Raw genomic sequence first — 25,409 nt, 5'->3', positions numbered from 1 at the left:
GGAAACTGCGGGTTGCGAAGACGCAACTTATCGAGAATTCGCCGGAGCCAACGGTGACATTGGGCGCTCCGTCGGCGGTGGTAGCGAGGCTTCGACGCATCGGGAGTGACTTCTGGTATTGATTCGAGCCATTACCCCTCGGCACTCGTTGCCTGAGCGTGCCCCTTTCCCGCCGCACTCCTTTTGGCCGGGCCGCGCTGCCTGCGCTCTGGTTGCCGGCGCACTTGTCTGTGCTGCGCTTCTTTCCTTTTTATCTCTGCGCCGCGCACACGATTGTTGGGAGAGCAAAGAGACGTTGTTATTCCGGTAGATTCGATTTCCAGTTAGTTCTCTCCCGGGCGCGGACGTTGGAAACGAGCAGTGCGGGAACTGGTTTAAGAAGGCTGGAGGGGGGACGGACACAGTTACGGAGACATTATCCCGTCTGGGCACACTCATTAGAGCTGCTTTCAAGGCCTCCTTTCCCTCCTCCCTGCGGGGGGCGGGACGAGGCAAAAACAAAGAGCGCCCAAACCGGAGCTCGTTTGTAAAGCGTTCCGGGTGGCGGCTCGGGACTGATGCGGCCCCTTCTGCTCTGCGCTTGTTGGTGCTCGCTTCGAGCCCCGCTTAACGGCGCTAATGAGAGCAAGCAGCTGGCACTGACTGAGCAACTAGCCCCCGCCGACGACGGAGTGTGCTCTATAAAATGGCCAGTTTATTGCGCGACCCGAAGTCGACCTTTGCGCACCGTTCGGAGGGAGGTGCTTGTGCCCGCGTGGGATGGTCACGTCGGGCCAAGATTTGTTTGTTTGGGCTCGGGGAAAGGCAACAGGGCCAGGATGGCAGGAGGCAATGAACGAAAGGCAGCCCCGCGAAGTACTCGTCTGCTTCTTGCCTCAGCTGGTTGGAGCTGTCCTTGGGATGTTGGCTTTCCTGCTGCCTCATTCCAAAGGGCTCGAAGTAGAACCGTTGTGCAAATAACTTGGCCTCTCGTTTGATTGGTGCGGCGGGGTCTGCGCTAGCCCTGCTGTTCCGGTTTTGTGATAGGTGCGTGCTGCCAAACTGAATGCACCACCCACCTTCCCACCCCCTCACCAAGGTCCCCTCCGCCTTGTCCTTCTGACCACTTCCTCTGAAGCTTTACACAGCTAACAGCGCGCAGGATTTCTCGAAAAGAAGATAATGTCACGAAGACAGATGGCAACTCCGCTAAATGAGAAAACAAAGTTCGTTAGATTGAGCTTGGGCTCGGGAAATAAATAGACAAAATAACAGACGGCGAAGAAGCAGTCGAATAGACTCGTGTGGTCGCAGTCGGCGAATCGAATGTCGGAGCGCTTGGCCGGGCGTAGTTTGAACTCCATTGCGATGGTTCCTAGTTCAGCCGTGAAACAATTCTTCTACATACTGCCGTGAGGCGCAGTCATTCGAATGAGCTCCCTGGTAGTGGCGGCGACGATCACACACCTCCATGCTGTAAGGTGAAAACAAACGCATATTCTCGCGGTTACATTCGCTCTTATTTTGTCATTCTAATGAAGTGCTCCTCGTTTAATACCTTATAGGGGTTGCTTCTTCCGATGCACGATCTCTCACGACATGACATCTATCACTTACCTGCAATTAGACCGTCACGTAAGACATACATTCGAAAAGAAAGGGAGACAAAGGGAAGGATGCGGGGTAACGATTAGTGACCTAGTGGATCTCCTGACTCGTTGGATCTAATGACCCGTTGGATCTAGTGACCATAAGCGCAGGGAAACGGGATGAGGCTTCGCAACCCGTTTCCCTGCACGTCTTTGGTTATAGCGAGATGGCTGGCCATATATCGTTGCCGCAAGCGTGGCGTGAACTGTAAACGCGCCGGGGAGTTCTCTGCTCGCAAGTGGCCAAAATCTTCTGCGCAAGTGGCGGTGCTGACCTGCGAGCGGCGTAGCTTAATTTCGAGTGCTCCGCGCAGCTGGGTAATCTCTGCGTTATGTTTTCGTTGACAAGGCACGGTAAAACATTTGGGGATGCGCTTGATCAACGGTGCGTGGCTGTTCGAAATAGGCGCCAGGTGGTCGGGTGTGTTGCTGATAACATCGCGCTTGTTATGCGCATGTGTTTGATCCTTTTGTAACTACAAGTTGGCGTACAGTAGCGCAAAGAAGAACGAATCTTGTGCGATGTGCAACCAGAAGTGCCTTGGTGACACGCAGCTCAAAAGGGACATCTGAGTGTGCTTCAAAAAGGACGATTGATTGGTTCTGAAAAATGTCTACGTTTTAATCGACATGCATTAGCTTTTAGGCTCGCCGACCCATTCCGGCGCAGAAACTTTTATCACCCGAATTTCCACTGGAAGTCGTCGCGAAAGAGCGAAACGCGAAGTTGGGAACAAAGTTCGACAAGACCGAGCGACAAGTTAGGGGCTGCGAACTGAGTTCGTCGTTTTTCATGACGTCCAAAGTGATGATGGGTGGTGCATGTATTCCACTCACGCGGACATGCATAACTCCGGGTCAGTCCGCTCGTCACGTTAATCAGGATCGGTGTCCCTCTCCTCCACAGGAAATTCCGTGTAATAAGGTGGCTGTTCGGGCGTGTTGGTTTGACATAAAAAAAAAACGCAGCAGAGATGAGGACAAAGCCAAGCAAGAAGCCAAAGCCCTCAACTGCTTGCCGAGTTGCTGTGATGGAGCCAGCCAGTATCGCCATGAGCGAAACAAGGAAATTAGCGGAGTTAGGGTGCGCAAGCGGGCCCGACACATTTTCTGTTTCCCAGTATTTTTCAGAGAGCTCAATCTTGCTTAAAACTTAAAAATACGGCGTCGAATCTCGTTGGAGGGGATAAAAAGTCCACGAATGCCTAAGCACTTCTTATGAGTTGTGAAAATGGACTCCATCAGCAATACAGGCTTTGCAGCCAATGTACTGTACCAATTCTCCTTACCAACATCCCGCTCAACTCTCTGCTGTTAGCATAAGAAGTCAGACAAGTCAGTAAAAGTTTCGTTAAACCCGCCGCGGTGGCTCAGTGGCTAAGGCGTTGCCCTGCTGAGCACGAGCCTCGAGGTCGCGGGTTCGATTCCCGGCCGCGGCACCCGCTTTTCTGATGGAGGCGAAAAGCGAAAACGCCCGTGCGTTCACGATTACGGCGCACGTTGAAGATCCCCAGGTGGTCAAAATTAATCCGGAGCCTTCCACTACGGCGCGCCTCATCGCCTGCGCTGCGTCGGCGGGTTAAACCCCACAGTAAATCAAAATGGTTTCTGGGCCGTACTCGTTGAAGTTGTTTGGTCAATATCAAGTGGCACCGGATATCGTTCTTAAGTACTGTCATAGACAAGCGCGTAATGCTCTGCGTGGTGAACGGGATAATCATATCGGGGAGCTGTGATCCAGCTTCAAATCACCTTCTCTCCTTCGTCTTTCTTTCTGCACTCAGCTTTGCGTTCTTGCATTATTTGACGCGTTTTACACACCAGCCAGCTTGCTTTGCCGATGGCCGGGAAGATTAAGACACAAGCCTGTTACCCACATCTGTCTCTACAACGCGCTACCTTTGAACCCCCTCCACAACACCGCCCCCAGAGAAAAAACAAACAAACACAGAAACAAAGAAAAGAGGAACCAAGTGGAAAACATGCTGGCAGCCATTGTTGTTTCATCACGCTCAAAACAGCACTGGCCTTCCCCCATGCACTGTTCAGCGGGCAACAAAGACGCGCGCCGTATTGTTTCCGACCGCAATGAAAGCCTTTCGTGTCCGCACTGCTTGCGCACAAAGGACATGGTGCCCAGTTTCATCAGGCCGATGGCTCGTTACGCCACGTACGCCGAAGGCGTCCCTCTGGAACGTTTCACAACAATGGGAGAAAACATGCGAAATTGGTGCGCGCACAAAGGACGTGGTTTTCAGGGGCGTAAGTATGCGCTGACTCACACGCTCTATTGGGCGATCCCGACAGAAGAGAGAGAGAGAGAGAGAGAGAGAGAGAGAGAGAGAGAGAGAGAGAGAGAGAGAGAGAGAGAGAGAGAGAGAGAGAGAGAGAGAGAGAGAGAGAGAGAGAGAGAGAGAGAGAGAGAGAGAGAGAGAGAGAGAGAGAGAACGCCCCCCAAACGCGTAGCGGCCTGAGAATGATTTATCCAATTGAAATATTTATTTTAACTTTGTTTTCTGTCCATTTTTCATTTACAAACGCGTTTAACTTATTCGTGGTGTGGGACCAACGCGCTGACCTAATGCGGTTAGTGTGGAATATGCCTGGCGGTAAGTGCGGAATACGCCTAATTTTGCGGTTTAAACGCTGTCTGCGCAACTCTGTGTGGTAGATTTCCCGCATCAATGCGGACTGTACACCGTGTGCAACTAAACATCCAGCATTTGATGAAACGAACGTAACGGAGTTCCGGAATAATGACTCTACAGGGAACAATGCGGTGAGGGAGCCCGGGAAGCGGCTCGTGTCATTAGTCGCGAATGGCGGGGAATTGCTGCGCGCTCTCGCTGTCGAGCAGTGTGACTCGCAGCAAGAGCGGGGAGTCAGGCGGCCCTGTCGGAGCGCCGAGCGTGTTTTGTATGAACTGTAATCTCTTTTATGGGTCCTTTTGCTCGCAGGCGATAGCGGCGAAACTTACATAAAATGGGCAACGGCCGGAGGAGAGCGGCCGAAACAGCCGAGTGTGGTGTGCGGAGCAAGCTCTATCATTTCCCGCCCAAAGCTGTCGCCGGCAACTGGCAGAGTAAATGGTCTGCATCCGAGGCTCGCCTTGAGCCGCAGAGAGAAATTGAGTGGCGCGTCGCCTTCGCTGGGAGACGGGGGGAAAAAAACACGAGCTTTCAGGTGCTTTCGTAGCCGCTTCGGTCCCGCCGATATACAAACTGCCTCCTTAAAGAGCCGCTGCTTTTCCCTTCCTTGCGCTCTAATAGGCCGCGCGATTATGAAAATTGTTTTCGATGTACGGCGTTGTGAAAATTTTCTCGAAGCACTCACTGACGAAGGGTTTAATGAATTCGCGTGAAAAATGGGTTCGAAACGACTTGGCGCATCTTCGCTTGCGGCAATGTTACACCAGCCGCGCTAGAGAAGGGCAAAGGTTTAAGCACAGCACGTGCGCTACGCTGCCGTTACCGCCGTTCCGCGTTACTCCTGCGCATGCGCGCAGCGGTACGATATTACCTCCGTCGAGCGAGGCGAAAACATGTTTTAGAATTCCGGGGCGCCGTTCCGCGCGTACCGTCGGACGACCCTTCTGAAAGCCCTTGCAATCGAAAGTCGTAAAATTTAAAATTGTAAAGTCGTAACGTCTGACTCGCCCGTAACCGAGCTAGCGTAACGGCTTGTCAATCCGATATCGTTCGAGGAAATGGGGTTGCAATGGGTGATGTCAGCGTAATTCTGATAGCTCAAGCGAACATGTTTACGACATCCATTCACGCAATTGACAATCGTAGCAACAAGTTTTACCGGTTTTTTTTTTTCGCTTTAGACTTCTCTATTTGTAAAATACATTATAATTGACCAAAGTACGGTACAACGTGTTGCAATACTCTGGTACACGGGAAGAACGGCAACAACTCATGCAGTGCATCACTCCGCGGAAGCGACGGACCCGGATGTCAAAGCGGGCGCGCGTATTGAAATGAGATTGCGCTTAATGCGTAATATCGTATTCTTTATCACACCTATTTTTTGTGCAGTCGCTGCAGGAATTAACAAAAAAAAAAGATTAAGGGCGAGAAATCACGTAAACGACTCGTGTCACGTTCAAAATACTCGCAGTAAGGTACTTTTTGCGCCGCGCGGAGTGACAGCTGAGCCGGCGTCGGTGATGAGGCGCAGAGGCAACTTCCGCTGTCGTTCTTAATTGTCCCCGAGTATAGTATGGTGTTTTTAAGGCGGCGATACGAGGAAAAAACAAAAATAACAAAAATAAACGAAAACTGATTAGCTTTCCAACGGGGATTGTGGGGGATGCCAGGCCTCCTTCATTGCCACAAGCACCTAACATATTTCAGTTGAGGCATAAGGCCTCATATTTCATTTGAGGCCTTATACATCTCCCGTGCAGCTTTAAAGGAGCCATGAAAGAAAACACAAGTTTGGTTTTTTTTTTCTTCAAAAGATTGCCTCGTTAGAATCATACTGACACCACTTTTAAGGTAAACTTGGCTGAAATAAGCTATATAATTAGAAAGAAAAGGGAATGGCCGTGCGACCCACTAGCTCATTTCCCGCAACAGAACCTATGATGTCATACCAGCCAGCTCTGCGATTGGCGGAGGCCGGCAAAAGCAAACGCAAATTAGGCACAGCTTATAAGCTTCCAGAACGAGGTATTTGTGCTTAAATTTAGGGCACATTCTCTTTAAAGCAGTAAGAATCGTGGGACAAACCGTGGAAGTTACGAATACACACGTAAACATAGAAGTACCGATGCGTACTGCTGTTGGTACTGGGCGCACTATGCTTGGTTTACTGCACAGGACTGTGGGTCTTTGGGGTTGTCTCAGACGACACTGGCCGATTGACGCAAGCAACGGTGTCTTACGTGCTCACGTGGCCATATTTGTAGAGCGAGCACTATTTTCACGAAACGAGTATTTTCTCCCTGAACAAAAAACAAGCCAGTTTTAAATACGGTCAAAAACAAACGAACCGCAGAAAACGGCTTGCCACGGTATGGTGGCGCCACCTAGGTTTACTAACAGTAAACGAGGCTCCGCAATCGGCTGCAGAGTGGTAGGTTCCTACGACGTCATTGTAGACCAGGAAAACGTACAATTTTGCGGGAAAATCAAAATTTTAACTTCAATTGAATTATTTCTCGGTGAATAAAGCATCGTTTGCATCCGGGCAAGCGCTGGGGGCACTATAAAACACGGAATCTTTCGAATAAAGTAAACTTTTATTTTGTCTTGATGGCTCCTTTATGAATACATATTATAGATGTCGCCGTCTACTGTGCACAGTTCGTGCAAAATAACGGTAGCTAGAATTCACGCATACGCAAAATTATTTGTAGTAATTACGTAAGAAACTACATACCTTCCTCAAAACGATTTAGGAGCCCAGTAATTTCCTCGGAACTATTTGACGCGGTCGAGGGCTAACCAAGCACGGCGCGCGCTGGGGCTTCGATAAACGAGTGGCGATTTCTGTGCCAACTGTCACCCAACGCCTGACGCACTATGCCAACGTTTCACGGGGCCCGCACTAAAGGAAAAGTACGTGTGAAACTGCCATGTGTGAAACGGCGCTGCTGCTTGGGTCTCTCTCTCTCTCTCTCTCTCTCTCTCTCTCTCTCTCTCTCTCTCTCTCTCTCTCTCTCTCTCTCTCTCTCTCTCTCGCTCTCGCTCTCGCTCTCGCTCTCGCTCTCGCTCTCTCTCTCTCTCTCTCTTTCTCTCTCGCTCGGCAAGAGGGGACACGCAATATTGAACAAAGATGCGAACTCAAATGTTGTGAACTAATTACGAGCAGTGAATGAACCACGACATGATTGTTGTCTTAGCGGCTCGCCTTGTCGTTGTAGCTCGGTGTAGCGCTCGATGTAAGCGACTGCCGGGATCAGGCGGTGCAGCGAGAAACAGACCCAAGTAGAGCCTGGTGTACCGTCGTAGGGCGTCCCGGAAAGGCTTCGAAAACGAAACGGTTTAAATAGTCATAACCGTTCGAAACCAGCGAACCGCTGGCGCTTGTCATACATCTACCCGTTGTTTAGAACTGCAGGTGCATTTGAGGCAAAATATATGTAATAAACCGCCAGCAGCCGCGTTCATTTAGTTCTGAACGCTCGTTGGGTTGGCTTTTACGACAGTATAAGCGAAAAAAAGTGGCACTGCAACGCCGGCACGTGCTGGAGAAGAGCAAGCACAAAAAGAACAGAACTCTCGCTGGCGCTGCATCAGGCAGGGGGCGCGCGAGCACTGCGAAGGCGGGAAATTTGAGTTGCGTTGGGTGGTAGCAGTGAGCGGACAACGGCGCTACAGCCCATTATGGCGAATCACTGCTCTGCACTTCCGACAGCTTTCACGTTAAGCAGAACGGCTTTAATTTTTTTTTTGCTGACTTTTCTATAGAACTTCATTTCATTTACTTGTCATAACTAGTTCACAATAAAAGAGTTCGTAACTTTGTTCAAAACTCTGTGTCACCGGTGTGTTGTGTGCCGAACAGCTTCGCTGTTCCTTGATATGTTCCGCTTTTCAGAGTGGAATGGCTGAAAACGATTATTTTTTGGAATGTTTGGATAAAGTAAGAGTTGCAGCCGTTTTTTGCTGAGCATTCGCCGTACAGTTGACCTTGTCGCAGTGCGTTTTTACTGGCGCACAGGCGAAATTCGCGGAACCCTAGCAGCACGAAGCTTCGCTTGAAAACAATGACTCATCTGCGCGAACAACGACGGGGGGAGAACGAACTCCACTGCGCAGGCGCTGTGCTTGCTGTAGGCGTTTTTTATTCACTGTACTGTAATGTCATGCACGCTGTTGGTGTTTGTGGCCTTCACTTAATCGGTCGTAATCGAGGGAAATGCCCAGCGAGCGTCTGCAAGAATCCTGCTGACCTTAGTCACGTGATCGAAAGAGTCGCAGTGCATTGGCACAACCAACGAGCACAGAACAACGATTAGAATTTAACATTGAAGACCGCAGGCCGGATGCGGAACGGTTGTTTCGGCGACTGAAAACAAAGGCATGCCGCCGCGGAGTGGCCTGCGTCCCGCGCCTTTCTCGCGTGAGTTTATGCGGGCCATCGGCTACCGGATGTGTGTGGTCAGTAGCGAGCGCGCGGTTTCGCTTGACGCGTGCTGCACCGAAGTGCGCGGGGAGTCTCGAACGCCAAGCCATTTGATCGAAAGCCTTCGCAGCAGTTCTCCCGGGTTCCCGATCCCAGCCCGCCGAAACGGAGCGAACGACATCCTCGCATTTCTCACGGATCAAAGAGCCAGATTCCAGGCGCATAGCCGGAGACGGGGCGGAGCGGGGAGGGTGAGCAAAAAGGGATGGCGAGCGCTTCAGTGTTAGTCCAATCTCAACACGCACTCCTTGCTGCCGCGTTCACGCTTTGACAGCTCCCGTTGCTTTTAAGTCCCATGTCAGTGTTTTTTTTTTTTTTTTTTTTTATCTCGCACGATCGTAGAGCTAAAATTTCAGACGAACCATCCAGCTTGCAGTGCCCCCCCCCACCCTCTTAAGAAAGACGAAGCTTCTTTTTCTTCTTTTTGTAGGGGCGAGCATGATAGTCTTGCCACACACCGATCGCTAGGTATCTGGACTAAACGAAACGAGAAATATTGCTCGGCAAAGGTGAAAAAGGTGGGCCTTCATAGTCTGCTGAGTACAATGGCTGCGCAACGCTCTAAGCACTTCAAAACGAGTTTGGGAGGGAATTCATATTATCTTTTGATTTTGGTGAATGATTTAAGGCAGCAATAAATAAATAATCACTCTCTGAAATAGCTATTTCAGTGGAGGACGCCTGTGTGAGATTCTCACCAACGGCTGCAGCTTAAATTGAACTTTGGGCATCAAAAGGCATGCGTCGTTTGGGTATCTGACGGGAACGGCAACTTTAATTGTCATACGTAAATGATGGCTGCTGCAAGAAGAGCATGCAGTTTAACAGTTTTGTTTGCTTCCCGGTGTGAAATTGCTGACTTTAAAAAAGGCTTACAGTTCGCGCGTGAGAATGTTCTGGGTCAGGTGCTAAGTGATAAGGCGACGAATGCTTCGAGCAAATATTATGTACCGCATCATAGATGTGCCATTTATTCTAAATAGTATGTAGGTTGTGAGCACTTCCGGATGTATGGGCACCGAGTGCCGCTAAAATTTAATCAAGAACAGCGAACAGATGTACATTTGGAAATTAGATACAGCTGGACGAATTGGAACGGAGTCATATTTCAAATTTTCCCTGCGCTAGCATATGTTCCTCGCTGTCCTCATCCTGTAAAATATGGCACATCGGGAAGCGCCACTTACACTGGCTGCGTAAGGTGGTTTACTCATGAGGGCGTGGGACGGGCTCTACAGCTTCAAAGCACTTGCTACCACCGCCTGATCTGTTGATTGTCTCATGTTCCGTCTTTCATGCATCACATCAAAGCCGACGTTTTGAAGCGCATCTGAGTACAGGGGTAGGCACCGAGTACCACAGGATGTGCCCTGCTTCACTGAAATTTCATGTTCGCCGTATCAGCAAGAAACTGGTGTTGGCACTTCATGTTTTATTGAATATTCTGATAAATTACGACATGTTTCAGGCCCCTTTTTCTCGTACCACCGCCCGGTAGAACATTTACTTGCGGACGTGTTTTTTTGAGAGGTTCCGAAACACGCTTTTTGAGAGAAACAGTGTTCCAGAGGGTGTTTTGAGAGAGCTGGGGTGCTTGCTGTTCTGAGCATTCTTTCTTGTTTCTTTCAGGTTCTACCATGGCTTCCAGGCCTCCACTGGAGCGCGGCTGCTCAAGGGTGTGCGTCATCCTGCTATACGTATGGGGAGTGCTGCTGATCATCGCGGGCGTCGTTGCCGGGGGCTTCATTGTCTGCTATCCAGACATCCTCTTCTACCTTGCCGTTGCATCGGGATCGGCCATTGTGGTTGGAATTCTGTTTGTATCGTTGTCTGCTTGTGTTTGCACCAGGCGCAGGCCGCCGCCCACAAAGGAGGCTACGAGGAGATTAGCACCGCCAACCACTAATGGACTTAAGGGTGCCTTGGCTGCTGACTTCAAAGAGGCTTCGGCTGGTTCGCAGGAAGAACTGAACGGCTCCGCGCATTCTTCAAGGCCCAGCGATGGCTTCCTCAACGTTGCTATCGAAAAAGGGGAGTTTTACCACAGCGCCTCAGTGGACGTGGCCAATCCCAAGAAGGTGCAACAGAAACCAGTGACGAGCTCGCCACGAACAACAAAGGCGAAGATGGGGGGTGACCCCGTGTTTCCAGAAGCGCAGAAAGTTCCCGAGATTTCTGCAAGCCACCGGTCGCAACCAGACAGCCTTCGCAAACCCAAGATGAAGAATGGCAAAGTTCTCAAAGCCCCCGCCAGCGTTGGGGACTTTGCATCTTTGGGTCTTCAGGACGACGACGTGGTCTTTTCGGCCGCAGAGAAGAGTAAGCAAGTGAAAGGAAGAGGGAGGGTACCCCTCACGGCCTTCAAACAAACGTCCAAATCGGTGTCGGACCTCGACGATGAATCATCCTTCGAGTCTACAACGAGAGTGCCACAGCAGCACACTGCCACAAGGCCTGAAACACCGCAGATGGAGCCTCGGCTGGCCGTCAGCTGCCACAACATACTGAGCGAGGAGCCCGTGCGCGTGGGCATTGCGCACTTACGGCAGCGTGAGGACGCAGGCGCCAGGAAGCCCCCGGTACCGCGAAAAGTAACCGGGATCGCGCTGCCAGGCATGGTCAACCGCCCAGCGGGGGCCAGCACGTCACAGAGCCAGGACGACCTCAGTCGTGTGCGTCGGAAACCTCCGGAGCCGAATCCGAAGCCACCGAGCGCGATACGGGATACAGGACCGGAAAACGTGAAACACAGGTTTCCGCACAAGTCGGTGCCGGACATTTTCCCCCAGGACGGCGGCGCTAAGCTCTCTCTGTTGGACAGCAGCTCCAGTTCCTACGGCAAGTCAAGCCGAACGACGGCGCCAGCGCCTGAGACCCCGCTGAACACGTCCCTCACGTCCTACGTCGAGCCAGCGGGACCCGAAGACCTGCACAAGTGCAACACAGTGGGCCTGCCGCCCGTGCCCCCCGCGGTGCTCCCGAAGCCGGTAACGAGCGGTCAGCAGTACCGCGGGTACGCGCCCAAGGAGGATGCCCATTTCGTATTGGACAAGCAGCCGCTGATGGCCGAATGGGCTGCGAGCATTTCGTCCAAAAGCGACACCTTTTCTAGTGATGAGGCGGAAAGCCAGAGACAGCTCAGCTCGTCTCAGGAGCTGCTCATGGGCAGCGTCAAGTGCTTGGAAACGGAAATCTAGTTGTGCATTTTATACGGTTCTCAGTGTTCAGGTACCTGGTGTACCTATGCTGTTTAGCTGAGGGAGACGCTCGGCTTACTGCGTGCTTCGTGGGATTGCTTGAGAGATTTTTATGGTGATAATTAAAGTGTTCTGATGTTAGAGTACTCCTCGCCCGGAGCATCTGTCTTTACTCTTGCGTACGAAAATGAACATTCTGCACCCGTTTTCGTTGTGCCTCAAATGAACGAAAGTAACCAAAAGGTTCATGATAGCTCGTATATCCAGCGTAATGCGGTTCTCCTCCCCATGAATACGCCAATTAACCCTTGGCCCTCAGTCCCCAGCGGCTGCGAAGCAACTGACCACGGCGGCGGTCAGACCTGTGACGTAGCAGAGGGTGCTAAGAATCCCTGGACCCGGACAGGCCGCCAATGGAATCTGAACCTGGCAACGTTTAACGCGCGAACTTTATCTAGCGAAGCAAGTCTCGAGGTGTTGTTTGAGGAATTAGAGGGCATTAAATGGGATGTAATAGGGCTTAGCGAGGTTAGGAGGACGGGTGAAGCCTTTACGGTGCTGAAAAATGGACACGTCCTATGTTACCGTGGTCTAGAGGACAGAAGAGAACTGGGAGTGGGATTTCTAGTCAATAAAAGCATAGCTGGCAACATAGATGAATACTACAGTTGAACACGGATATATCGAACACGGATATATCGAATTATTGTCTATATCGAACAGTGCAAACATCCCCTTGAAAATCCCATGCAAAAGTATAGGGCTGTTGTGCGCGTGTATCGAACTCCTGATAACGGGCAAATTCGATATATCGAATTCCGCGCCGAAGGTGCCCTGAAAGTTTGCTTCTTCTGATGGGGTGGAGTTGATGATAATATTGACTCATCGCTGGAGCTGCCTGGCTTGGTGAGACAGAGGTGGCATCCGCGGCATTATGTCGCTTGAAAAGGCGTTCGGAATTCCTCGCAGTAGTTTTGAGGGCGATGCACGTATCACCGTTGACGTAAAGGTGAATGCAGCACAACCCGTACCGGCTATTGCGGAGCGTGTCGGGTGCAAAGCGACTTCGTTGCACGCCTCCAGATGAGGGAGGTGTTCGGTTCGGGTACTGAAGATAACGGCACTCAGTGCCTGACAACGATCCGAACCGCCTACTGCAGCGGAGGTTCCGTCAGCGTTTTTCGCCTCTGTTGTGGCACAGTGTACAGCGTTGATTTTCTCATTTGTGCGTGTTTGTAATCTTGAAGACAATTTGGTGAACTTTACGACGCAGAAGAAAAAACAAGCGAAGCTCAAAGACATTTCAATGATAAATAGAGTGCGGTGATCATCATGCTGCGGCTCGGAGTTTCCGTGCTTTGAGGGTCAAAACGGTAAACTACCGTTTTCCACGACTTCAGAAAACTCTCAGTGATGTGCGGAGTTTTCAGATAATCTTCAGATAGGCGTATTTTATATATCGAATTATCGATATATCGAATTCTTTCGCGATCCCCTTGGAGTTCGATATATCCGTGTTCGACTGTATAGCATTAATGAAAGGGCCGCAGGTCTTGTAATTAGGCTCAATAAGAGGTACAAGCTCAAGGTGGTGCAGGGCTACGCGCCCACATCCAGCCACGACGACCAAGTAGTGGAACGCTTCTATGAAGATGTGGAATCGGCAATGGCTAAAGTAAAAACACAGTATACCGTAGTTATGGGGGACTTCAATGCTAAAGTAGGCAAGAATCAGGCTGGAGACAAGGCAGTTGGGAACTATGGTCTGGGCTGTAGAAATAGCAGGGGGCCCGGACCTACTAGTTGAGTTTGCAGAACGGAATAACCTACGGATAATGAATACCTTCTTCTGTAAACGGGAGAGTCGGAAGTGGACCTGGAGGAGCCCGAATGGGGAGCACAAAAATGAAATAGACTTCATATTATGCGATCACCCTGGCGTTGTGCAGGATGTGGAAGTGCTCGGAAGGGTAAGGTGTAGTGACCACCGTATGGTAAGATCTCGAGTTAGGCTAGATTTGAGGAGGGACCGCAACAAGCTAGTACGAAAGAAGCCAATAAATGAGCTAACAGTAAGACATAAAGTAGAAGAATTCAGGATCGCGCTGCAGAACCGATATTCCGCCCTTAACATGGAAGCCGAGCTTACGACACAGGAAGCCAGCGACAACCTTACACGCATTATCACGGAATGTGCAGTAGAAGTCGGGGGCACTATGGCTAGACAGGATACTGGTAAACTTTCACAGGAGACGAAATATCTAATCAGGAAACGGCAAACCATGAGAATCTCTACCGCAGCTGACAGAATAGAACTAGCCGAGCTCTCGAAGTTAATCAATAAGCGGAAGACAGCTGACATACGGAAGTATAAAATGGAGAGGATCGAATACGTTGTAAAAAACGGAGATAGCCTGAAAGCAGCTAAGAGACGTCTTGGCGTGGGGAAAAATCAGCTTTATGCACTTAAGGATAAGCAAGGCAATGTCATCACAAATAGGGATAAAATAGTCACAGTGGCCGAGGAGTTCTATAGAGATCTGTACAGTAGCCGGGACATACAGGATTATGCCGAACGAGACAGTAGTTCAGAGGAGATAGACATCCCACCAGTAACGACCGAAGAAGTAAAGAAGGCTTTGAAAGAAATGAAAGGGGGCAAAGCACCTGGTGAGGATCAGATAACAGCAGACCTCTTGAAGGATGGCGGAGAAATTGTACTTGAAAAACTGGCAAACCTGTATACGCAATGCCTAAAGACCGCCATGGTACCGGAATCTTGGAAGAACGCGAACATCATCCTAATCCATAAGAAAGGCGACATGATGGACTTGAAAAATTACAGGCCGATCAGCTTACTGTCAGTCGTCTACAAGGTATTTACAAAGGTAATCGCTAACCGAATCTCTGCAACCTTAGATTTCAGTCAACCTAAAGAACAAGCAGGGTTCCGTAAAGGTTACTCAACAATGGACCATATTCACACGATCAATCAGGTGATAGAGAAGTGCGCTGAGTATAATGAACCCCTATATTTAGCCTTCATAGATTATGAGAAAGCATTTGACTCGGTCGAAACCCTAGCGGTCATTCAGGCATTACGGAACCAGGGGGTAGATGAGCAATACGTAAGAATACTAGAGGATATCTACAATGGGTCTACAGCTACCATCATCCTCCATAGGGAGAGCAGTAAAATACCTATAAGGAAGGGTGTCAGACAAGGAGACGCAATCTCTCCAATGTTATTCATAGCATGCTTACAAGAAATAGAACGCTGGATTGGGAACAGGTGGGAGTAAGCGTTAATGGAGAATACCTCAGTAACCTCAGATTTGCTGACGACGTTGCGTTGCTAAGTAACTCGGGGGACGAATTGCAAAGCATGCTTTCTGCACTGGGCGAACAGAGTAGAACCGTGGGCCTGAAAATTAATATGCAGAAAACTAAAGTAATGATCGATAACCTCGGGACAGCACAGCAGTTTGAGATAGGTGGCGAGGCAGTGGAAGTGGTAAGCGAATATATCTACTTAGGCCAAGTTGTGACCCCAGATCCCAACCATGAGGCAGAGATAATTAGAAGAATCAGAATGGGGTGGGGTGCATATGGCAGACATTCCCAGATAATGAATAGCAGCCTACCATTGTCACCTACCCAACAAATCTGCAATTTCTGCATGCATTCAGGGTTTGCATCTATTCAAAAGAGGGACCCACAGCATCGTGTAAGACCCACCCACCAGAAGCTTAGGCGTTCGTAGGCACAGCAAGAAATGTGAATTCCTCATGGCGCCGGCCTTTTTTTTTCTGTTGTGAAAGCGCTTGTTCGTTGCTACTTTTCGCGTGCTAAATACTGTCCAGGGATAATTTATATGAGGCACATGTTAGGTTGTAATATACCTTTAAGAAAAGAGGCCGATAAACTTCTGTTTTCAAAACGGTGCTTGCCCTGGCAGTCGCAACGCAGCGTTTTCATTGGGGGATATATAGGCTTGTGTAGGTCGTCGCAAGCCCGAAAGCAGTAAAAATAAGGGGTTTTAGACCTGGTGATACCAAACGTCGCGTAAAGGGGCACGGAAGGAGGTGGTGCGGGCTTGCTGCGCCCTGTAAGGCTGCCTCGTAGGAGCGCAGGAGCGCTGTTGTTAAGGCTCCTACTGCTCCGTAGAGCGTGGATTTGTCGGCGTACGTGTGGATGTTTGGTGGTTGGACACAGGAGGAATTCTTGGGTAAGTGCATGTGCGCAGTCATTTCTGTTCACTGATTTGTGTGCCGTTTGGATGCCAATTTAGGAGGGCATCGGTGTGGGGAGGCGACGTTTGTCGGCCCATATTTGGCAGCGGCTCCCGGGATACGTAAATATGAAGGTAGGTGATTCGAGTGGCCGAACAGATATTGTGCACACTACGCATGTACAGCACTCTCCCTGGGCCGCGCAAGGCATCGCCTGCTGATCAGCGTGGGCAATGGAGGGCGGTAACGGTGTCTGCCGCAGTAGAGTCGAGGTAGATGTATCAGCGGAGGACCGATTATGGTGCTGTAGTCAGCAGTCTACCTGCGTGGGTCAGAACCGGCCGCAGGTGTGTGGAAACCGGTTTAGCGCATGCGCAGGTGTGCCCACCGCATACTGGGAGCGCCAGGGCAAAGAAAATTTAGCCGTAGTGACTTCATGTACACAAGCACGTAGCTATGAATCTTGGTACAGCAACCGCTGTGTACGATGAAATTTATTTAAATCGCCGCAATGTTTAGAAAACAATAGTTTAGTATGTTTAAGGGGTGGGCTGACGCTATCTGGGGTGGAACCCTCCACTTTCGGCTGCGTTTTAATAATTGATTTCAGAGTTCAGGTGTTTATGTAAGAAAAATGGAGGCGAATGGAAAGCGAAACTGCCGCGCTCCTAAAAAATATTCTCAACTTGCGTGCTGTGGAATTGTTGCATGCTGAAAATGTTAGTCCCAATGCTTTTTCGTTTCAAATTTTACATCTGCCTAGCTTTACGGCTGAATTTCTCAGCATGCAGTGTTACAATAATGTCATCGCCGGTAAATTGATTTCTAAAGTTTGTATTGGATTGATTGCGCAATTCCTGAACCATACAAAACCAGTCCATCACCCGCATTCCTGCCTCCTCGGCGCCCTTTTTATTCCACTCGCATATTTCTCTCCTTAGTGAGGACCGAAGATGACCGGACACGGATTGCTTGGCGAGTAGCTTAAAGGCGTTTCCCAATAAAACGTCACTATTTCGCTGGTGGTTAGAGAGATAGTCTTCACTGTAGTATCTGAACAACACCCATTGGACTAACCCCTTCCACGTCAAATTGCAGGCCTACTGCTATAAAATTTGGCTTGGACCACCACTTCTGGGACGCATGTTAGCCACCAAGTAGTGGGGTAATTTTGATTATTTTCTGCCAGTTTCCCGAAAAACATGTGACCTCAAACGAGTGATTTAAAGTTGATATCGGAGTGTGCGGTCATTCACCATCTCGAAGTTACGTACTCTGTTGAGAATCATGTCCGCCTTTTCCCAACACCAAGATGCAACGTAATTTGTGCCACTGTTCTAGCTCCCGCTTGAAACTGGTGCGGGTTGAAATAAATCACCGCGTATATGAAACAGTTAGATTTCCGTGTGCGTGTGGGGCGGGCCGGAAACACGGACTTTCAATAAAAAATGATCGCCAATACTCGTTTTGAAATGATATCTTAACCCCACTTTGATCACTCGGATGTCGCAAGTTCTCGCAACGATATATGGGAAGTCATGGCGGATTTAGCTACTCATGGCGCGCGCAGGATAGCCGTCATGCTGATGGGGCATTTCCAAAACTGTCTGCCATCGTCCTCGGCGGAGTCCGTTCGCGAGAGGAGACCACCTTACTGCGGCGGAGGCGAGTTCACAGCGAAAGGTAAAACCAAAGCGGCTGGTTTAAATGATGTAATCTACGTGCCCCTGTCAGTAGGCTCATAATTGATGGCGTACTATCCGTCTGCGACCCAGGTGACCCTCTGAGTGGCGCGAAAGCCACAACGCAGCAACCGCGAACACACTACAAGATAGCTGGCACGAACCAAGGGGGGTGATGATGCAAATATTTGACGTAAAAAAAAAAACACCCACAACACTGTGGCGTCACCTTCAGAAGTGACGTTGCCGGATGAAACAACGAGAAGGGATGAAACTTCGGCATAAGATTGTTACTATTTACGCAAAGAACACGCTGAACTAACTCCAGGCAAAACATACGTGCCCAAATGGGGATATTAGAGAGTTTTAGAAATCTGCTCAGTCTGTTCCGTGGTTACCGTGTAGACCGGTACCCGTCTGGGCACTTGCGCATTCGTTTCGGTAGGGTGGATTACTTCCACGGGCCGGCCTTCGCCATGCCCGCGCATTCGTTACGGTGGGGTGCGCCCTCCTCGCCATGCCTGCGCGCGCAGGCGCAGTCGGGTCCCGGTCAACACGGTAACCACGGAACAGACAACATACGGAGTGCTTAGAGGTTTAGCATTCCGTGTGTTCCGTTCATACCGTTCGTAGCGGGACCCGACTGCGCCTGCGCGCGCGGGCATGGCGAGTAGGACCCCCCCCCCCCCGTAACGAATGCGCGGGCATGGCGAGGGCCGGCCCGCGGAGCTAATCCACCCTATCGGAGTGAATGCGAAAGTGCCCAGTCGGCGGCTCGCGGTCAACACGGTACGAACGGAACGGACGGAAAAGACGGAATGCTAAAACTCTCTATTGACTCCACGCTCGGGGCGTAATATGGCTGGGATGTGCAAAACAACAAAAAGCATGTTCGTAGCCCAACTTTTCTTTGCCCCCGTGCTGAGGCTTTCCTTGTAGTGTCTGAGCGCTGCATTTCACCGCACCACCGGCAGCGCCGAAACCGTCGTTTGGTGCGAGCAGGCGTCCGGGCAGCTGAGGTACTATTACGGTAGACTCGATGATTTTCCAGTGAGCCTGGTGTTGTGGAAGATACCGAAATTAAGCAGTAGCACTGTTTGCAATGTGCAATCACTTTTGTGCAAAGCTCATCCACTGTTACAGGTAATTTTGTGCGCAGTGTTGTTTTCCAGAGCGAAAAGCGCTTCGTTGCGTCTAACTGAATGGCGCTGTGTGAGAATACTAACTGCATGGAGTAAATGGGGTGGAGGCGAGAAAAATTTGCTGCTGAACGCAGCTAAACAAAGATGTCTAGCGATAGCTAGCTTCTTGCACGGAGAGCGCGCAGTGAGCACGCATAAACTACAATCGCGAGGCAAAACACGCGTTTCTCGGCACAATCGCCGGCCTACCCGCGAACGCGCAGTCAAATCGGGTGCAACCAGCTCCCCCTTGTACCATTTTCTGATGGCACGCGCTCTTACTTTCCCCCTATTCCCCTTTCCGCATCCCTCCCCTGGAAACAAACGAGCGATTAGGCGCTCTCACTGCGCAACCGCACGAGGCACTGGCTTGACCGTACTTGGGCTAACAAAGCTTTCGCTCTAAAAAGTGGCGGACAACTCAGGCGTACCTGATCGCACGTGCCAGGGGACCCCTGGACTAAGAATGGTCCCGTACAAGAGGAGCGGCTCAATCATTTCCGTTTCAACTCAAATAAACAGTTTATACCGCACCACCGTTTGTTTTCGTTATTACGTGCAAGTGCGTGTTTCAGTTTCTCTGTAGCGCAACGCCCGTGCCGCTAATGAGCAGAGTACAACTGTTTTACACAATTGCGTTTGAAATTATTGATTACAAAACTGCGTTAGTAGTGGTTTTTGAAGTACATAGTGGCGTTGCGGGATCGCATTAGGAATGCTTTTCAAGCTATAGGCTCAGTGACCATAACTTATTACAAATCTTGCTGCTGGTAAGATTGGTTTCAGTGTAGATTTTGCTGCTGTGTTTTGCATAGTCGGAAGTACCGTCAGAAGACAAATGCCAATGAATGCGCTAGCTATTTTCGCTTTTCACTATTCGTGTTTATTTACACATGACAAACAGGCAAAACTCCGAGATTGGTGGTTCAATAGGCTAAACGACGTGCCCGACCGACTTGTTTCTACGGCTTCTCTTAGGTGGCAGCACGTCCCTTGCTGGAAATGCCTTGAATAACTTTCTACGTGGATCCTTTTCACGATATTTGACGAGACATTTTGCGTCACTTAAAAATGGAAGGAAACAAGACAAATAAGTATCAAGTGTATTGAATATTCCTCCGTTTTCCGCCGAACAAAATCCGAAAGAACTTTGAAAGACTTCATCTTCCACTTCAAACAACGGGTCATTCAGCCGTTAGCTTCCCTTTAAACGCTACCAAAATGCATTGTGCACCCGGCCCCTGGCTGTTGAGGGGAAGATTCCCTTAGAAAAGGATTTTCTTTTGAAAAATGGACTGCAGCAAAGTCAGAGGAATCCGCTTTGGTGATGTGCCTTTCCGATCCCGTCCAGGTAGTGTGTCGTAGACCGGACTTTGCCAGTCGCTTTGAACAATCGATGAAGAACGATACAAAAAAAAAAAACAAAAAAAAACATTTAGGACCATTCAGCCCTGTGAAGGTGTATGACCAAGCGAAGCTGTATAAAATACACATCATGCAACTGGTTGGAGAATGTGAACGTATTAGTTTTGTCATCATTTGGTAATGGTGGGGACTACGGCTTTATGATTACTTAATATCCTCGGATATAAACATGGGCTGTCCGTTTCCCCCTCGTAGAAGCCTATGTATCGACAGCAAATGAGAACTGTGTAATGCTTATAGCTTCATTGTGAACATGCCAGGCAAGAGACAGACGGCACAGGGCGTCTTGCCACAACGCAAGCCTCATTTATTTTGTGCTCGTGGCTCGGCTTCTTCCAAGACCAGCGCGACGGATGATGATGGTAGATGTGGAGCGCAGGTGATGATGATGATGATGAGTATTGCAGACTAGTGGTGATGATGCGGTGACAAAATAATTATGACACGTAAATGAAACTCGGCGTAATGACAGTCGTCTTATCGTCCATTTGGCGTATAATTGTTTTGGGGAAATTTTTGATAAAACGGGAATTACAGCCGTTTCCTGCTGAACATTCGCGATCAAGTTGGCTTTGACGCAAGGCATTTTTGCCGCCCAGGGGACGAAAACTCCACGGAACTTTGGCCATAAACAACTTAATTGTACAACTTGAACATTTAGGTTGTAGTGTGACAGAAGCCAGTGCGTGTCAGCGTGCAAGCTGAGTGCAACTAGATATGAAGCAGGCGCATGGGTGACATTGATTTATATTGTTATATTTAATCGCTTGGTTTTGAGACCAAATGGGCCCCGCCACTATACATATGACGAAGACATTTCGCAGAGACTAAAGTTGCCGAGACATGCGCTTGGTGCAACTACCAAGCGTTCTGTAGGTTTCGGTGTAGAGCACACTGCGCCGCTGCGCCAAACCACCGTTGTCAGATTGATACAGCTTTGAAGTGTCGCTCAGAGGAGAGGGCATCAGTGGTCTAGACTAGGCACGCGATCTTTTGTGAGAGTTGGCGCGGAATCCGAGGAGAAGCATGTGTAGATGTGACCTCAGCCATGCCGGAGAGTGAAATTTGACCGTTGCAAGAGACGTATACGAAAGCTTGGTCGTAGGCGGAGGTTTGGCGGGTAACAAAACAGCTTAATCGTAAGCGCCACGGCAGTTTGCGCGGCATAGAACTGCTACCCTTCCTCTATGCAACGAAGCACTTGGCCGGGAACAGTCGGCAGCTGTCCTCCACTTGTTGAAGAAGCCGAGGTGCGGGCCGCGGGACGTGAGTGATTCTTCAATGGTGCGAATGGAAAAATTATGACTGATGGTGATAGTAAGAGGCGTTGAAGCCACCAGTAGCCACCTTTTCTTCGTCTATAATATTTTCAGCATCATCCCAGCTACGCGATAAACAGAGGAAGATGTTTAACATAATGTGAGACAATGATGGTTTTCAGCGGTTATTTAGCGTACTTGCCTTCCTTTTGGCCAACACTAAAAACTCTTGTTCAAGGTCGTGTAAATGGTCTATTATGAACCAGATCGATGTCAAGCCCGTATTAGGCAATAGTCCATACTTCCACTTCCATCGATGCATGAAGCGACTGTGAAACCTGGGCTTTGTGTGATCGAACAGGGTACGCGACTCGTCTGGACCATCGTCCGTGCTGGATAACGACCTCGAAGTGCTCGTACAAACTGCATGTGGCATGAGCGTCGGTTGCCTGTCGTGTCCTAGAGGTATTGGGGTACCGGCTGGTTCTTTTTATGCGTATACCGATGCTTCTACGTAAGGCTTTCCTTTCTTTCTTGTTTTAACAGGGAAGCTGTTTAGCAAATGGTTATTTTGCTTGTACGCAGTAAAAAATACAAAGAAAATGCCGAGTGCACGTGACCGGGTGCCTCGCGGTGACCGCCCGGCATTAAAAACCAAGAAAATACCGAGCACTCGTGTGTGCGTGAATCACGGCGACCGCCCAGTGTCCCCGGCGCACGTTTGTTAACCCAAACATACCCACTTAAGGATTGGCCAGGATTGGGGAAAAAAAAAACGAAAAACAAGAAAACTCCAGCGTTCGCCTCAATCGTGGCTACGGTTTCGGTATCGCAATCACACTGCTCACGTCACTCGCTAGTTATGGCAATGATGGCTGTGAAGGTTGCGTACAGCTTCGCTAGCTTCCTTGTTGCAACAAAGATTAAGTAAAAGTCGTTGCAGCAGCGAATAAGAAGCCAATCGGCTGCAATCGTTGACTTAAACCATCGTGATGGTCGAGACGGTTGCGTACAGCTTCGCTACCTTCAAGTCTTACGCGTTATTGTGAGCTGCCTTCATTTTTTCCCGATCAGTCGGCAGTTGGTCATGTGTTTTGGTGGAGCCTACATGCTTGTCATAGGGCCATCTCGCTACGCCATTTTCGCCGTCTTCGTTGTGCCATCGGGGTTATGAGATATTCACGTTTTGCTCTAGTCAATATGACGTCTCTTTAGGTATCTCCACGGCAGTGTCTTCGCTCGGATTACTCGCTATATTCGTCAGAGGTAATCGAGCCAGTTCAAAATTTGGAGAGTCTACTGTAAGCTGTTGGCAATTCGTCTGAGCGAGCTACAGAAGCAATTTTCTCCACTTTGTCAAATGATGCATGATTTCCTTTTTTAAGGAAGCAGCTCGCTGGATTACTCGAGGCTCCTGACGAGCTTGTTGCAGAGGTGCCGTGGAATCGCTGTTTTTTCTAATTAATTGTTCTTTACGGTACTGTTGTGTTCTTCGAGGGCTGTTGTTGAATGTCTTTGCTAGGATATTTTTGTAACTCTGCAAACAACCGGTCCTATCTAAATTTTGCTAACAGGATAGAAGTTTCAAATTAATCTGCGCTTACGAATTACTCCGTTAAATGAACCAGGTCAACAGGCTCTTCAATTTCTCGGTCCAGCCTCTTCAGGATTGCACGTTTTTTGATAAGGCTGTTCTTGAGAAATATTGGCTTACCAATTCTGGACATTAAGGAATCACAGAAGAACGCGCCATCGTTATTCTCACTGCTTCCGCGTAGCACCGAACTGCCCTGCTGAGATCTAGACTCTGCCCACAACGGGTTCGAGAGCGAGACGCGACTCTCGCCGCGCGTGTACGTCGTCCGTCACTTCACATTGGAGCGATAACTTCCATAGCACAGCTAGGGGTTTATTCCGAGGACAACAACGATACAAACACTACACTGCACTACGCACCTAGCCCCTGGGGCATACACCCGTCAGCGTGTGCCCAGCCTGTCTTCGGGCAGCAGTTAGCGCCCGCCGGCGTTAGCCGGCAGCGAAGCTCGCTGAAATAGGGGAAGGGGGCTCTGCGGCCGCTATACATTTCAAGCCACTGGGCTCGACCGGGCGGCATCGGCGCTCATTCGCGGACCTTAGACGGTGCAAGATGTCACAGCGCGGAAGCGGGCAACGCCGCTGTTGGAACGGGGAATGTCCGGATACTCACCGCACATCGATAAACGCTCTGGCGCAATCAGGGCATGCGCAAATCGCCACGGTGGGTGACATGACCCACGCTGGTGGGAAACGGCGGCCAATACAAGAACGGCCAAAAGTGCCGGAAAAGGCATTTACGTACCGTGCGTGCGCGGCAGGTCCGGAAGGCGGTCTCTCCGGGAGTCTCTCTCGCGCGTCCAGAATCACTACCCTCTAGGCCGCCTCAAATACCCGGCGCCACATCACACCCTGAGTAAGTGGCAATCACGAGCATGGAGACTTTTACAGTCTAACACATTACCCAACCCCGCCGTCTCCAACTGCCTATATCCCTACCTCTATAAATACTCCTGCGAGTGGTGCGCCGCAAAAGCTAACATTCACTATATCATTTGGGCCTGCCCACAGCACCCCATTCGTACAACACCCACATCACCGAGATTTATCACAAATAATCTGGAGGAGTGGGAGGCAATGCTGCTCAGCTCCGACGCGGAGTCCCAAATACGAGCCGTCCAACTGGCTGAGGATGCCGCTAGAGCCCACGGTCTCCTGGCTGCCATCTGATGGGAAAGGACCAGCGGAACATCCCATCCCGCCTCTCTCCTCCCCAGTTTTGGGCAGAATAAAGTTTATTCACTCACTCACTCGCATGTCCTGCGTCCCCCGTAGGGAGAGGAGAGAGGCGCGCGAGGATCCTCCTCCTCGCCCCTCTAAGGAGGAGGGCATCGCTAGCGCTTCCTCGCCCCGAGTGGAGGGTTTGGTCCCCCATAAAATTGAAGGTGTGTCGGCACTCATCTGCGATTTAAGGTCGTCAATAATGGCGGCGACTTCGTTTCGGACGAGGTTACGTCGTTTGCAAAGGGCCCCCATGTCCACGCTGGGCGTCTTGTCTAGCTGAGTCGTCGAGAAAACAATCACGGTTGGCGGTACGTCGAAACCGTGGTCTTTCGCTGTTCTCCGGAAGGCGTACACTAAAGTTCGGCAAAGTTACTGAGGACGGGGGCGCAGGTTTCGCGCATACTGAATTCATTCTTGGTCTTTCTTCACGGCCGTCTGCCGTGAATGGTCAGAGGTAGCAGTTCGCATCGCACTCACGTCATCCTTGTATGGTGGTCCGCAATTAGATTCAGTTCTTCAGCTGTGTCGTCCTTCAATCCTGGTCACCGCACCATTTTGTCGAAACGGAAGGGCGAGTCGCGGGACGTGATTGATTCTTTAATGGTGGGAATGGAACTGCTATGCTACATTGATGCCGATAGAAGGAGACATCTGCCCATAGCCATCTATTTTTCGTCTGTAATATTTTCAGCACCAACAATATACGGACTCACAGGAGGGAATCCGAGAGCGCCGAGAGGGAACCACTGTCTGCTGCACGATTTGCACTTTAGTGTCGCGCGTACGAAAGGGGGGGTCATCGCTTCAACATCGCTTGGAGCTCCGGCCCCGAATACATCATTGGTAAT

The 25,409-nt window shown here is 50.0% G+C and overlaps 1 protein-coding gene across 5 annotated transcripts in view; it reads left to right on the top strand.

Moving 5' to 3' along the window:
• LOC144155748 (uncharacterized) overlaps positions 1 to 12,115 on the top strand; it is an 83,764-nt gene extending 71,649 nt beyond the window's left edge. For 4 of the 5 annotated variants that reach the window (XM_077687372.1, XM_077687369.1, XM_077687371.1 and 1 more), the window contains one exon: positions 10,395 to 12,115. In XM_077687372.1, coding sequence (XP_077543498.1) covers positions 10,403 to 11,962 — 1,560 coding nt within the window. In that variant the 5' untranslated portion in view covers positions 10,395 to 10,402 and the 3' untranslated portion in view covers positions 11,963 to 12,115. Of the gene's footprint in view, positions 1 to 8,647; positions 8,703 to 10,394 lie in introns of those variants that run through there. The other variant, XM_077687368.1, reaches the window with a different exon arrangement.
• Positions 12,116 to 25,409: the final 13,294 nt, after the last annotated feature.

This window comes from Haemaphysalis longicornis, unplaced genomic scaffold (genome assembly GCF_048455015.1).
Source record: "Haemaphysalis longicornis isolate Haplotype H1 unplaced genomic scaffold, Haemaphysalis longicornis Haplotype H1 scaffold_1, whole genome shotgun sequence".
NCBI classification, from domain to species: Eukaryota; Metazoa; Arthropoda; class Arachnida; order Ixodida; family Ixodidae; genus Haemaphysalis; species Haemaphysalis longicornis.
Note: the sequence above shows the minus strand (reverse complement) of the source record. Positions and strands in the feature narration are given on the sequence as shown.